Source organism: Hoplias malabaricus, chromosome 10, assembly GCF_029633855.1.
Source record: "Hoplias malabaricus isolate fHopMal1 chromosome 10, fHopMal1.hap1, whole genome shotgun sequence".
Taxonomy (NCBI): domain Eukaryota; kingdom Metazoa; phylum Chordata; class Actinopteri; order Characiformes; family Erythrinidae; genus Hoplias; species Hoplias malabaricus.
This window is the reverse complement of record NC_089809.1, coordinates 41,840,663-41,854,162: the sequence shown is the minus strand read 5'-3', so window position 1 is coordinate 41,854,162 and position 13,500 is coordinate 41,840,663. Positions and strand designations below refer to the sequence as shown.

Below are 13,500 nucleotides of genomic sequence, written 5' to 3'. Positions count from 1 at the left end.
TATCAGATTTGAGAGAGAAAGAGGGGGGGGAGAGGGGGAGAGAGAGAGAGAGAGGAGAGAGAGAGAGAGAGAGAGAGAGAGAGGAGAGAGAGAGAGAGGGGGGGGGGAGGGAGAGAGGAGAGAGAGAGAGAGAGAGAGAGAGAGAGAGAGAGAGAGAGGGAGGGGGAGTGAGAGAGAGTGAGAGAGAGAGGAGAGAGAGAGAGAGAGAGGGAAGGAGAGTGAGAGAGAGAGAGAGAGATTTCTGTAGAAGACCGTTCTCTTTTCCAAAGAGCAGTTAAAGAAAAAAAAAGGGAGTTTGCTGGGAACATGGACTTCCCCTCGTTTTAAAACTAACAATGGTGGTTAGTGGCTTTAGGAGTGTGAGCTGAGGGGCTGAATAATGGAGAGACGGAGAAAGCGAGAGAGAGAGAGAGAGAGAGCGAGAGAGTTAGAGAGGAGAGAGAGAGAAAGAGAGAGACAGTTAGGGAGAACAGATTTCCACTAAATAATCCAAAAATGCATCATGAAATGACAACGCAACCACGTCCATGTAATTCCCCTTTAGCTGTATATATAATTTCCCGTTAAAATACCCCATGTGCTTTCGCCTTCGTTTGTGGTTGGAGTGCTGCTCGGCCTCTCTGTAATGACTTCTGCACTTGCTTGGCAAAGGGCCTACGCTGAGTGGCATTGGAAGTGGCTCACAACAGGCCTTTACAGGGCCTTCAGCTGTGGATATCATCAGCTCGTGACACGTATCCAAGACCACCTCAGCCTTCATTATAAACCGCAGACATTTACAAAGGCCATACCCTCCGTTCCCCCTCACTCTCATTCTCTGTACGTCTGTGGTTTGTTGAAAATGAAGTATCTAAAGTGACTCGTTTGTCTCCGCTGTATGTGGTACTGAGAAACCCAGTGAATGGAGTCTGGCCCGGAATTTCAGAGTTCTGAGCTGCTGTAGCAAAAAACAATAAATAAAATAAATAGAGATATTTATGCACTTCAGTTATTTTGGAAACACTAATTTGTACTAAATCACTACTAATATTAAGTTACATTTAAAGCACACTGAGTGTAATAGTCATTTTATTTTTACCATTCTTCTAAGTGTTATTCTCTGAGTTGCCTCGGTGAACTCTAAAAACACATTAAACATTCATTCATTCATTATCTGTAACCCTTATTCAGTTCAGGGTCGTGGTGGGTCCAGAGCCTACCTGCAATCACTGGCCGCAAGGCAGGAATACACCCTGGAGGGGGTGCCAGTCCTACACAGGGCAACACACACACTCACACATTCACTCACACACTCACACCTACGGACACTTTTGAGTCACCAATCCACCTACCAACGTGTGTTTGTTGGACTGTGGGAGGAAACCCACGCAGACACAGGGAGAACACACCACACTCCTCACAGACAGTCACCCGGAGGAAACCCACACAGACACAGGGAGAACACACCACACTCCTCACAGACAGTCACCTGGAGGAAACCCACACAGACACAGGGAGAACACATAAATAAATGTTATTAATAAAAAAGAGCTCGTTAATTTGTTGTGCGTGACTTATACTACAAAATGGAAATATATTTAAAATTGAAGAATGATGGACAGTATTAAGTGGAACTTTATATAATTTCAGTAGAGATTTAATACAAATAAGTGGTCCAGAATGACTATGGTTTAAAGTGCATTGTGCCACACGTCCCACCAGCGCACTGCAGCAACTTCATACTCATTTCCCCATTCAGACCTCAACAGCGTAAATCACCTCCGGTTTCTGAGGAACCTCGCGCTGACCGCTTCACGATGGACGCTGAACAATAAAGAGTGTGATTGCCATTTCCTCACCTGAGCGTTTCCAGGAAAAACTACAGTCTGGGGTCATATTTGGTCTTCATTTTTGGATTTAGCCAAAGCAGGATGACTGTTTTTTCCCAACCGCACATGCAAACATATTTGCAATGTAAATCACCAAGCAGTTACACTCTCAGCTCATTTTACTCCAAAACATCTATCAATGAGAGAGCAACATTCTGCCTCGGGATCATCAGCAGACATGCAAATTCACCAAGACACATGCACTTATTTTTTCTCAGAGGCTGTATGACTACACTCACTCTCCCACGAGAAAGAAATGTCCGTAATGCTGTAATGTCTTGAAAATACCCCATAAATCTCCCTCCTTTGTGTGTGTGTGTGTTTGTTTGTTTTGTGTGTGTGTGTGTGTGTACAGATTGAAGTTACATAAAACACAAAGAAAAATGTATCATAAAACATAATTAATTCTGATTCTGCTCCACTTCTGATGTCAAGAGCAGAGGCTTTAGAAGTGCCCCTCCCCCTCCTCTGAGTCTGTCCAATCACAGCGCTGGACCAACATAAGAGCACTGAGTAAAAATAGAGAAAACAATAACGGAGAAGAAAGAGAACTGAGCGAAAACGGCTAAAAACCAGAGCTCCTCGCTCCTCACTGCTGTGCGCTCGGGGTCGGGGTGAACAGCGAGCGGCTCGTTATCATTTAAAGGAACAGGTGCTGAAAGCGGGCGTTCTGAACAGGGGCTGTTTACACAGGGGGAGAACACTGCTGTGGGGCTCGTGGGGTTTGGACCAAAGCGGGTCACATTAGGTCTTCATTAGGAACCAGAACTGTGCTCTTGTGGAAAAGAGGGAGAACATGTCCCTCATAAGGCAAGACACGTTTATACTCACAGCCCCATTCACATCATGTGGTAAAATGTCATGTGACAAAGATTAGCATTAAAAGCTATAAAGCTATACCTGCTAAGCTAAAATGCAGTGCTAACCAAAGGCAGATAAAGAGGAGTGTTTTTAAACTGGACATCAAAATGGCTGTCTGGAGCACGTCTGACATCATCTGGGAGTTGGGTGGTGTAATGAGCGAGTGCTGCCTCACCCTGTTTGGTTCAGATCCTGGGCACTGCTAGCTGTTCGGTTCCTAGAGATCACAGAGGCCTACTGTGTTCATACGCTTCAAACAAATCCACAGTTTATTTTGGTCCGAGGCCATTGGGTGATTTATATACAGTTCGAAGCACTTTAAATCAATTCTGTAATCATTTGGCAGACAGCGCAGTGACAGGGGTTGTAACATGCTTCTTTTTTGAAGTTCGTGCTCCACCTTAAATGGGGACTTCAGACTGAAATTAGCTTCCTCAAAGTTGTATTTACACTTTAACAGCAGTTAATCTAGGGGTGACGTTAACAGAGAGCGGAATTATAGGGCACAAGACCTCAAGGGTTTCTGGTCGAGACGTGGGGATGGACTCGTGTTCTTATATGAGCTTGTTTGGGAATCTACAGTGGCTCGGTTCTCGGAGCGGAAAACACGTCTCTATTAAAGTTCATTTAATAGCCGTATGCGTTCATTCACACCTTAACGCCTCTCCCTCTCTGTGCCGCGTTGGTCAGACAGGCGTAAACAAAGCTGTCCATTCTGACTGACTGGGCCTTGTCAGTGTCTCAGGGACTTTGGGTAAGAGGCCTAAGCTGGGCCTGAATGCTTTAATTGCAGTTCTCACCGAAGGCGCATAGAGGGCGCTGATACACATGCTTAGATTAGCAAAATGAGAAACAGTATCTCACACACAAGCAAAGCTGTGGACTGCCTGACTGTGACTGTGTGATTTTGAACTGGAATTCTCTGAATCACTGTTCCTGACTTTCACAATACAGTTAGTTTCAGCCAATCACTTAATAATGCATGTGTATTAAACATATACCAGTGAATTGTCAATTATCTCGCTCCCTTAATTCCTACACATTTCCCAGTAAACATTTAGCCGTTGATTCAACGTTGAAATGACGTAATGACTGCCGTCTAATCAACGTTCTCTTAAGGTTGAAAATGAAAGTTGAAAAGACGTCCAAACACAGACATTGAAAAGACGACTATTAGACGTATTTTGGACGTCCATTGACGTTATTAATTGGTCCCGAAATACATTACTTGTATAAAACGCGTTTTGGACGTCCACTGACGTTATCGATTGGTCACCACTTAACTAACTCATTAAGATGGATTTTGGACGTCCATTGACGTTTAAAATATGTCCTTGACGGACAGACTACTTTTAGACCTATTTTGAACGTCCAGGGACGTCTCTTGTTTACTGGGTAGGGTTTTATTGTTATTTAGCCGTTTGCACACCTTCATTTTGTTGTGAAAAAATGTCAGCACAGCGCTCTGTAACGAATCGCTCCAAAGCTGACGACTAATTTTCAGTGGAAAATTACAAATTACAAACAGGAAACTGGTAGAAAACATGATGACATTTTTAAGACCTGTTTTATTTATATATTTATTTGTTGGTTATTTTTACATTGTGTGTGTTGTTATAGATGTTTGACCAATGATAAATACACAGTTTGGGTAGAACGTGTTATATTTATATTTGAGCTGTAGATGTTGAGATTATTTATAACTGATAATTATATACACATACATAATTCACCTTATATATTTTGGGATAATAAGGTAAATGACTAAAATGTAAACCAGTTTAGAAAAACAGAATATTCAGAGTGGTTTCTGTCTAAATGAGCAACAACTAAATGATATATTTCTGTATTTTATTGTCTTTTATTTTTGTCACAAACATCAGAGGCGTCTTGAAACTCTTTAAAGATTCTCCTCAGATTTATTGCAGTCGTGTTGAGCTCCATTTGTTCCAGCTTCTCGGGTAGCTTCCAAATGCGGTGGTCAGGTGCTGTTCTACTCCACTCACTGATGTATTCCACCAAACCCTCTTTACTGGACACGGACTGCCGCTTCTGCCGGTGGGCCCCAAACACTCGGCTGAACTTTCTTAGTTTCCTGTGTCTCATTTTCTCATGGTTGAAAAACTTGGGCAAAATGTCTCGGATCAAGGTTTCGTGTTCTATAGGAAAGGAGAGAGGGAAGAAGGGTCAGACACATGGCAAAAAAAAAAAGAGGTTAAAATTTGAGTGTGAAACTAGTCACACAGCTCCAGAGACTTGGAGGTTGTGGGTTCGAGTCCCGCTCCGGGTGACTGTCTGTGAGGAGTGTGGTGTGTTCTCCCTGTGTCTGTGTGGGTTTCCTCCGGGTGACTGTCTGTGAAGAGTGTGGTGTGTTCTCCCTGTGTCTGTGTGGGTTTCCTCCGGGTGACTGTCTGTGAGGAGAGTGGTGTGTTCTCCCTGTGTCTGCGTGGGTTTCCTCCGGGTGACTGTCTGTGAGGAGTGTGGTGTGTTCTCCCTGTGTCTGCGTGGGTTTCCTCCGGGTGACTGTCTGTGAGGAGTGTGGTGTGTTCTCCCTGTGTCTGCGTGGGTTTCCTCCGGGTGACTGTCTGTGAGGAGTGTGGTGTGTTCTCCCTGTGTCTGCGTGGGTTTCCTCCGGGTGACTGTCTGTGAGGAGTGTGGTAGGTGGATTGGAGACTCAAAAGTGTCCGTAAGTGTGTGTGTGTGAGTGACTGTGTGAGTGAATGTGTGTTGCCCTGTGAAGGACTGGAGCCCCCTCCAGGGTGGGTTCCTGCCTTGCGCCCAGTGATTCTGGGTTCCGTGACCCTGAACTGGATAAACGCTTACAAACAATGAATGAATGATTTGCTGAATGAGACATTATCATACTTTGGGACAATGTTCTATATACAGCCTACAGCAGTGTTGAACCAGAAGAGACACTGCAGAGAAATGTGTTCAAAATTTAGGGCAGGGCTGATATATTTAAACCATAATACACTCGAGGTTCATGCTATAACGTGAGATATTGGCCCTGGTGTGCTGCGGGCGTCCACCAGTACGAGTGCCAATACCTGACGTTATAGCAATGACCCTCGAGTGTATTAAATACCACAGTTTGTTATCTCAGTTTATCATTAGGTTTTAGGTTTGTTTGCTTTTCAACCTGGTTCCATTTTGTCGTACACTAAACGATGCCAGTTTCTGTCTGTTCAAGTTCAAAGTGAGTGTGTTGGACTGCTGAAAAAAAGAGGGCCTTTGTCTTGAATTGAACACAGTCACAGAAACCACACAGACGTAGCATATTTCTGTATCTTATTTTCTTTGCGATTTTCTTTAGTTCACAAATCATAAAGTGTATAACGGCTCTGCACCGTAACTCTTTACGTTGTTCAAAATAAGATGCGTGAACGGAAGCTCAACCGGTTCCTGTTGCTTTAAAAAGTCCAGGCAGCCGTCCGCTGTCTTGTAAGTGCTGAGGTCGTTGCTAGGTTACATGTATTTTGCGGAGTAATATTGGAAAAGCTTCGGTCACAGTGACATTATTGTGAAATAGCACTCCTGGTACCTCTCTCAGCCAATCACACTGCAGGGTCGGAACTAAGTGTGGTATCATTTATTACAAACCACATTTACAGAAAACCTGGGACACTTTCTAAAATGCAATAAAAACTGAAATGTTTCATTTATTAGCAGACAAATGTACAAAGGAAAAAATGTCAGTGTTGACGAACATTCTATTCATTCATTGTCTGTAAGCGCTTATCCAGTTCAGTGTCACGGTGGGTCTGGAGCCTACCTGGAATCACTGGAGGAGGTGCCAGTCCTTCACAGAGTGACACACACACACACACACACTTTGAGTTGCCAATCCACCTACCAAATTGTGTTTTTGGAGTGTGGGAGTAAACCAGAGCACCCGGAGGAAACCCACGCAGACACAGCCAGAACACCCCACACTACTCACAGACACTCACCCGGAGGAAACCCATGCAGACACAAGGAGAACACACCACACTCCTCACAGACAGTCACCCGGAGGAAACCCACACAGACACAGAGAGAACACACCACACTCCTCACAGACAGTCACCCGGAGGAAACCCACGCAGACACAGGGAGAACACACCACACTCCTCACAGACAGTCACCCGGAGGAAACCCACGCAGACACAGAGAGAACACACCACACTCCTCACAGACAGTCACCTGGAGGAAACCCACGCAGACACAGGGAGAACACACCACACTCCTCACAGACAGTCACCTGGAGGAAACCCACGCAGACACAGGGAGAACACACCACACTCCTCACAGACAGTCACCCGGAGGAAACCCACGCAGACACAGATACAAACTCTTGAAGATTTATAAGTTGGATTTTTGCCCATTCTTGCTGTAAATGACACTAGAGCTGCTCAACAGTCTGTGGTCTGATTCTCCACTCCATGAGGTGGCCATACATTTTCAATAAGAGTCAGATCTAGAGTCAGTGCTGTTGTAGCATGTGAAGAATGAAGCCTGGCATTGTCCTGCTGAAACAACCATGGGCTTTGCTCTGAATGGCAGCATACATGTCTATAAATCTCACAATTCACCTCAATATCAGTGGTGCATTCACATGTATTTAAAGTCCACCCATGCCATGGGCACCGACGCACCCCAAACGCTGACAGATGTTTGCTTTCGTACCTAGTTCTGAATGGTCCCATTCTTCTTGGGCACCGCAAACTTAACATTCAATTAAGTAGTGAATGCTACTTTCAAAGCTAAAATACCCTCACACACTAGTGTTGATGACTTGAAATAATAAAATGCGAGGCCAGCGATGGATGGTGATGGTATTCATACCTCCGTTTCTGAGCTGAGTGCAGGTCACACAGACCTGGTCGTGCCAGCTCTGTCCCTGCAGGACTTTGAGGTGTGTTTCACTGCAGGAGGTGTATGGAGTACACTGTGCGTTTGCTGAGTTCCCCTCAGAGAACGTCCCACGTGGACATCGTGCACACTCCGTGTCACTTTGTGTTGTTCCTGAAGAAAAGACAAAACACAACCAAGTTTAGAACTAACAGACGGACTGGTTTAGGTTAATGGAGGCCTGGAGGGAGGAGTTCACAGAGCGGTGTGTGTGTTTTCTAAATTTCTGGACACAATCTCTTTATTCAGCTCACAATTTACACAACTTTTTCTCTCCTGTTTTTTTTTTCTTTTCCTGTTTTTAAAGTTCATTTCTTAATTTTGTAATTTGTCACCTTCATTTTTTCAATTTCATTCTCAAAAGTTACAGATCGGATGGTATGGTAGCAGAGCAGGTACTGTCTCTGTCACAGCTCCAGGGACCTGAGGTTGTGGGTTCGAGTCCCGCTCCGGGTGACTGTCTGTGAGGAGTGTGGTGTGTTCTCTCTGTGTCTGCGTGGGTTTCCTCCGGGTGACTGTCTGTGAGGAGTGTGGTGTGTTCTCCCTGTGTCTGCGTGGGTTTCCTCCGGGTGACTGTCTGTGAGGAGTGTGGTGTGTTCTCTCTGTGTCTGCGTGGGTTTCCTCCGGGTGACTGTCTGTGAGGAGTGTGGTGTGTTCTCCCTGTGTCTGCGTGGGTTTCCTCCGGGTGACTGTCTGTGAGGAGTGTGGTGTGTTCTCCCTGTGTCTGTGTGGGTTTCCTCCGGGTGACTGTCTGTGAGGAGTGTGGTGTGTTCTCCCTGTGTCCACGTGGGTTTCCTCCGGGTGACTGTCTGTGAGGAGTGTGGTGTGTTCTCCGCATGGGTTTCCTCCCACAGTCCAAAAACACACATTGTAAGGTCGAAAGTGTCTGTGAGTGTGTGTTGCCCTGTGAAGGACTAGTGCCCCCTCCAGGGTGTGTTCCTGCCTTGCACCCAGTGATTCCAGGTAGGCTCCAAATATTATCCAAATATAAACGGATTAAGCATCAGCTTATTTTTTTTTTATCGTATATACACGTATATCCCACGCAGACACAGGGAGAACACACCACACTCCTCACAGACAGTCACCCGGAGGAAACCCACGCAGACACAGAGAGAACACACCACACTCCTCACAGACAGTCACCCGGAGGAAACCCACGCAGACACAGGGAGAACACACCACACTCCTCACAGACAGTCACCCGGAGGAAACCCACGCAGACACAGGGAGAACACACCACACTCCTCACAGACAGTCACCCGGAGGAAACCCACACAGACACAGTGAGAACACACCACACTCCTCACAGACAGTCACCCGGAGGAAACCCACGCAGACACAGGGAGAACACACCACACTCCTCACAGACAGTCACCCGGAGGAAACCCATGCAGACACAGGGAGAACACACCACACTCCTCACAGACAGTCACCCAGAGGAAACCCACGCGGACACAGGGAGAACACACCACACTCCTCAGACAGTCACCCGGAGGAAACCCACGCAGACACAGGGAGAACACACCACACTCCTCACAGACAGTCACCCGGAGGAAACCCACGCAGACACAGAGAGAACACACCACACTCCTCACAGACAGTCACCCGGAGGAAACCCATGCAGACACAGGGAGAACACACCACACTCCTCACAGACAGTCACCCAGAGGAAACCCACGCGGACACAGGGAGAACACACCACACTCCTCAGACAGTCACCCGGAGGAAACCCACGCAGATACAGAGAGAACACACCACACTCCTCACAGACAGTCACCCGGAGGAAACCCATGCAGATACAGAGAGAACACACCACACTCCTCACAGTCACCCGGAGGAAACCCACGCGGACACAGGGAGAACACACCACACTCCTCACAGACAGTCACCCGGAGGAAACCCACGCAGACACAGGGAGAACACACCACGCTCCTCACAGACAGTCACCCGGAGGAAACCCACGCGGACACAGGGAGAACACACCACACTCCTCACAGACAGTCACCCGGAGGAAACCCACGCAGATACAGAGAGAACACACCACACTCCTCACAGACAGTCACCCGGAGGAAACCCAAACAGATACAGAGAGAACACACCACACTCCTCACAGACAGTCACCCGGAGCGGGACTTTAACCCACAACCTCCAGGTCCCTGGAACTCTGTGACTGCGACACCTACCACCGTGCCGCCCCTGTATTAAAACCATTGACTAATGAATTGAAGAGCAGTGATGATCCTGTTACAATGCCCCTGTCTAGGACTGGGATACAGCAGAAAAGAGCAGAAAATTTAACAGTCAGTCGTTGAAGTCGATGTCGGAGGGAGGAGAACTGGATGTTAGTCACTTTGACAAGAGCCGCACTGTGATGGCCAAAGTTTGATCAGAGCATCTCCTTGGGTGACTATGACACACCTTACTGCACTGTCCCCCTCCCTTGTTTACTGATTATGACTCATGTGATTATTGTAAATCATTTGCATCGTTGCACACACCACTGCACACGTGCACTGTATGTTGTATTGTGTAGTGTGTGGTTCTGTGTAGCCCCTTGGTCCTGGAGGAACGTTGCTCGTTTCTCCGTGTGCTGTACACCTCTTTATATGTTTGAAAACACTTGAACCCCTTCACTGACTCACTGTTTGTCCTCTTTAGACCACCGTTGGTCAGTGGTTGTAATGTCCTGCCTGATCAGTGTCAGTAGTTTGTGTTTAGAGTTTAATTTCGTATTAAGAACTTCACTATAAAGGCATCTATTTTCTAATCAGCGCTACACCAACCCTCTGTCTTTGTACGCCCCATTTATTCTGTATTCCTCCTTTCTTTACCTTCTCGTCTTCTATTTCTCCTAACACAAAGAGCTCATTTAAGGCGAACTAAAGTGAGGAAGTGTCCGATACAAGCACCTTCCCCGCACTATTGTGTTTATTAGTTGTGCGCTCCAGGATTCTAATCTATTGTCTAATCTAATCTACCATTGGTCAGTGGTCAATGAATCCCTAAACTGACCCAGAATTGACCTCTGGTCCAACCTGTGGTCCCATAAATAAGGTTCTTTGTGTAAGCGCGCGAGGGTCACGTACACAGCAGGTCAGGGTCACGTGTCTAAGTCACTTTGTGCGTGACCCTCTGGGAGGTGGGTCTGATCTCTCCTGTGACACCTGGGAACTTTTTATAAGATGTCGGACACAATCTGGTTCGCGTGCAGTTCACAGCACCGAGAGCCGGGCCAGCGGTGCTGCATGTGGACCACATCTGGGGGCCACATTTGTACACTACGCGTTGAGGGTCATTAACAGAAGTAGAAACATGTGCGGAAATGTGTTCCCAAACTTTCACATTTGAGTTCTATTACGTCAATAAATAACGACTGTTATTAGATTATGACGTGTTGTTTATACTCCAGCTGCTGTATCATTAGTGTTTTTATCTTCATTAATATTATCACTGTTAGTGTGTTGTTTATAACGTGTAAAATGTGATTTATTTATTATTATTTTACCGTTGCGTTTGACGCCAAACCCCGGGCCGCAGCGCGCGTGCTTCACGCACTGCTCCGCGCGCCAGTAGTGTCCTGGCGCGCACTCGCACTCCCGGTCCGTGGTGGGCGTGCACGCGCGCCGCTCGCGCTGGTTCTGCTCGCAGGGCGCGCGGCACGGCAGGCAGCGGGGCATGAAGTTCCAGAACTGCGTGTAGCTGCCGCTCGGGCACGGCGCGCACTCGGTGGGCGTGAAGCGCGTGCACGGCTCCCTCGCGCGCGTGCCAGGCATGCAGAGCGCGCACACGAGCGTGCCCCCGGTGACCGCGTCCTCGATGTCGATGGTGGGTGGAGGGCTCGCGGTCGCAGCGGCGAAGCCCGTCAGCAGCGCGAGCACGGCCGTCGTCGACAACTACAAAAGGAAGGACACACGAGAGTCTCAGTCTGCGCATGCGTGTGGGAATGAGACGGGAGGTTTAAGAGCGCGGGGGTACTCACCATGATGGTCTGCTGCAGTCCAGAGAGGCTCAGGCCACTGCGGAGGTCAGATTGTGACTGCGTGTGTGAGGGAACCTGTGTGTGGTTTTGTAACGAGTGACGGTGGGTTGGATGTGTCACTTCTCTTTTGTTATTCCCCATAAGGGTTCATTGGTCTGGGGCCATTCACAGCCTTGCGTGACGGACACGGCGGAAGTCCCTGCGCTGCGCTGATCACGTGAATGACGTGAACTAGAGCAGTGGTTCCGAAGTCCCACTGACCTTCTCCAGTTCAGCTCAGGAGGGGGTTGGCAGTCATGAGCTGCTTCTCTGAAATACGCAGGGCAGTGGCAGCCCAGGACCACGTCTGAGAACCACCGAACTAGGGAAGTGATAAGAGAACAGAGAATGTCTAATCAGAGTCCCCCAGGAAACCGGAAGTCAACAAAACAGCATTTCTCAGTTTAGCCAGATAGCTTAATGGGAGCGTCTGCTATTGTGGGGAACCTCAGTCCCAAGCCCTGCCTCTTTTAAGGTGGAATGGGAAGTCTGAGCCCAGACAGTGAGCATATATCAGTAATTAGCAAAGTAGGTTAGCAAACCACTGACTGTAGACCACTGCTGGCCCACTCAGATTACTGTCCTGTACCGGGTATAACTCATTTATAATCTCCTCACACAGACCTTACACTCACAGAGACTTTTATTCTGAAAAACAAACTAATACAAATATTACCAACAACTCTGAGAGATATAATAATGAGTATAAGACTGATATAAAATGATAAAAATGTCGACACTGTGCTGATTAAAGTTATTTACTGATCTTATTTATAAAGAATAACAAAAAGAACCTAATGAAGGAGAAAAGTGTAAATTGGGCTGTGAATGGAAAAGTGCTAAAATGTGGCATTTTGTCTAAAATTCTGTTTAATCAGCAGCGGTCCGCCCAGAAAACACTAGTGGACCTCCAACTTCGCCCTCAGTGGGTCAACAGTGGTCCGCTGTCTCCGTGCTCTCAGGGAGGGAACATAACCACTGTTTGAAGGTGGTGGAAGTGTAACATGTCTGAGAGTATTATTCACTGCCGGAATTACCACAGAAACTCCCTTTGGTTAATGCAGTTAGCCGTCTCCTGAATTTGGAGACATTGCCACATTAAAGCTAGGGTAGGTGATGTTGTAGAAACCCGTCTGTGTAAACACAGTGATTAGTAAACACAGGAAGAGCTGCAGAGAGAATAATCTTTGTCGTATCTATAAATAAACACAAATAAGCCAGCGAGCTACACCACCTCAGCTCATGTACTTTTTAAAGCCAAGATAGATATATATAGCTTTCATAACGCACAGTATATAACATAAGATAAATACCACAGACGAACACTCGCTCAAACTACAGTGCGAGATAAACACAGCCAGAGAGTTAGCTGATGGCGAAACAGAGAAGCAGCTTCTGGCTACATAACTACGACAATTAACTTTTACACACACAAATCATTCATTTATTCATTATCTGTAAGCGCTTATCCAGTTCAGGGTGGGTCCAGAGCCTACCCAGAATCACTGGGCGCAAGGCAGGAACACACCCTGGAGGGGGCGCCAGTCCTTCACAGGGTGACACACTCACTCACACACACCTATGGACACTTTTTGAGTCGCCAATCCACCTACCAACGTGTGTTTTTGGAGCATGGGAGGAAACCCACGAGGACACAGGGAGAACACACCACACTCCTCACGGACAGTCACCCGGAGGAAACCCACGCAGACACAGGGAGAACATACCACACTCCTTACAGACAGTCACCCGGAGGAAACCCACGCAGACACAGGGAGAACACACCACACTCCTCACGGACAGTCACCCGGAGGAAACCCACACAGACACAGGGAGAACACACCACACTCCTCACAG

The 13,500-nt window shown here is 47.1% G+C and overlaps 1 protein-coding gene across 1 annotated transcript; it reads right to left on the bottom strand.

Moving 5' to 3' along the window:
* Nucleotides 1-4,330: 4,330 nt before the first annotated feature.
* LOC136708972 (tumor necrosis factor receptor superfamily member 6B-like) lies at nucleotides 4,331-12,040 on the bottom strand. The gene is made up of 4 exons (XM_066683911.1): nucleotides 11,605-12,040; nucleotides 11,131-11,518; nucleotides 7,557-7,736; nucleotides 4,331-4,888 (listed from the first exon to the last, which is right to left on the bottom strand). Exons 1-4 carry the CDS (start codon nucleotides 11,743-11,745, stop codon nucleotides 4,581-4,583), a joined length of 1,017 nt encoding a protein of 338 aa, XP_066540008.1. The 5' UTR covers nucleotides 11,746-12,040; the 3' UTR covers nucleotides 4,331-4,580.
* Between the last annotated feature and the right edge of the window lie 1,460 nt (nucleotides 12,041-13,500).

Coding starts and splice junctions, on each gene's coding strand:
- LOC136708972 (XM_066683911.1), bottom strand. CDS start 11,745: ATGGGGAATAACAAAAGAGAAGTGACACATCCAACCCACCGTCACTCG. Junction 7,737..11,130: donor GTTTGGCGTCAAACGCAACG/GTAAAATAATAA, acceptor TCTTTTCTTCAG/GAACAACACAAAGTGACACG. Junction 4,889..7,556: donor CACTCAGCTCAGAAACGGAG/GTATGAATACCA, acceptor CCTTTCCTATAG/AACACGAAACCTTGATCCGA.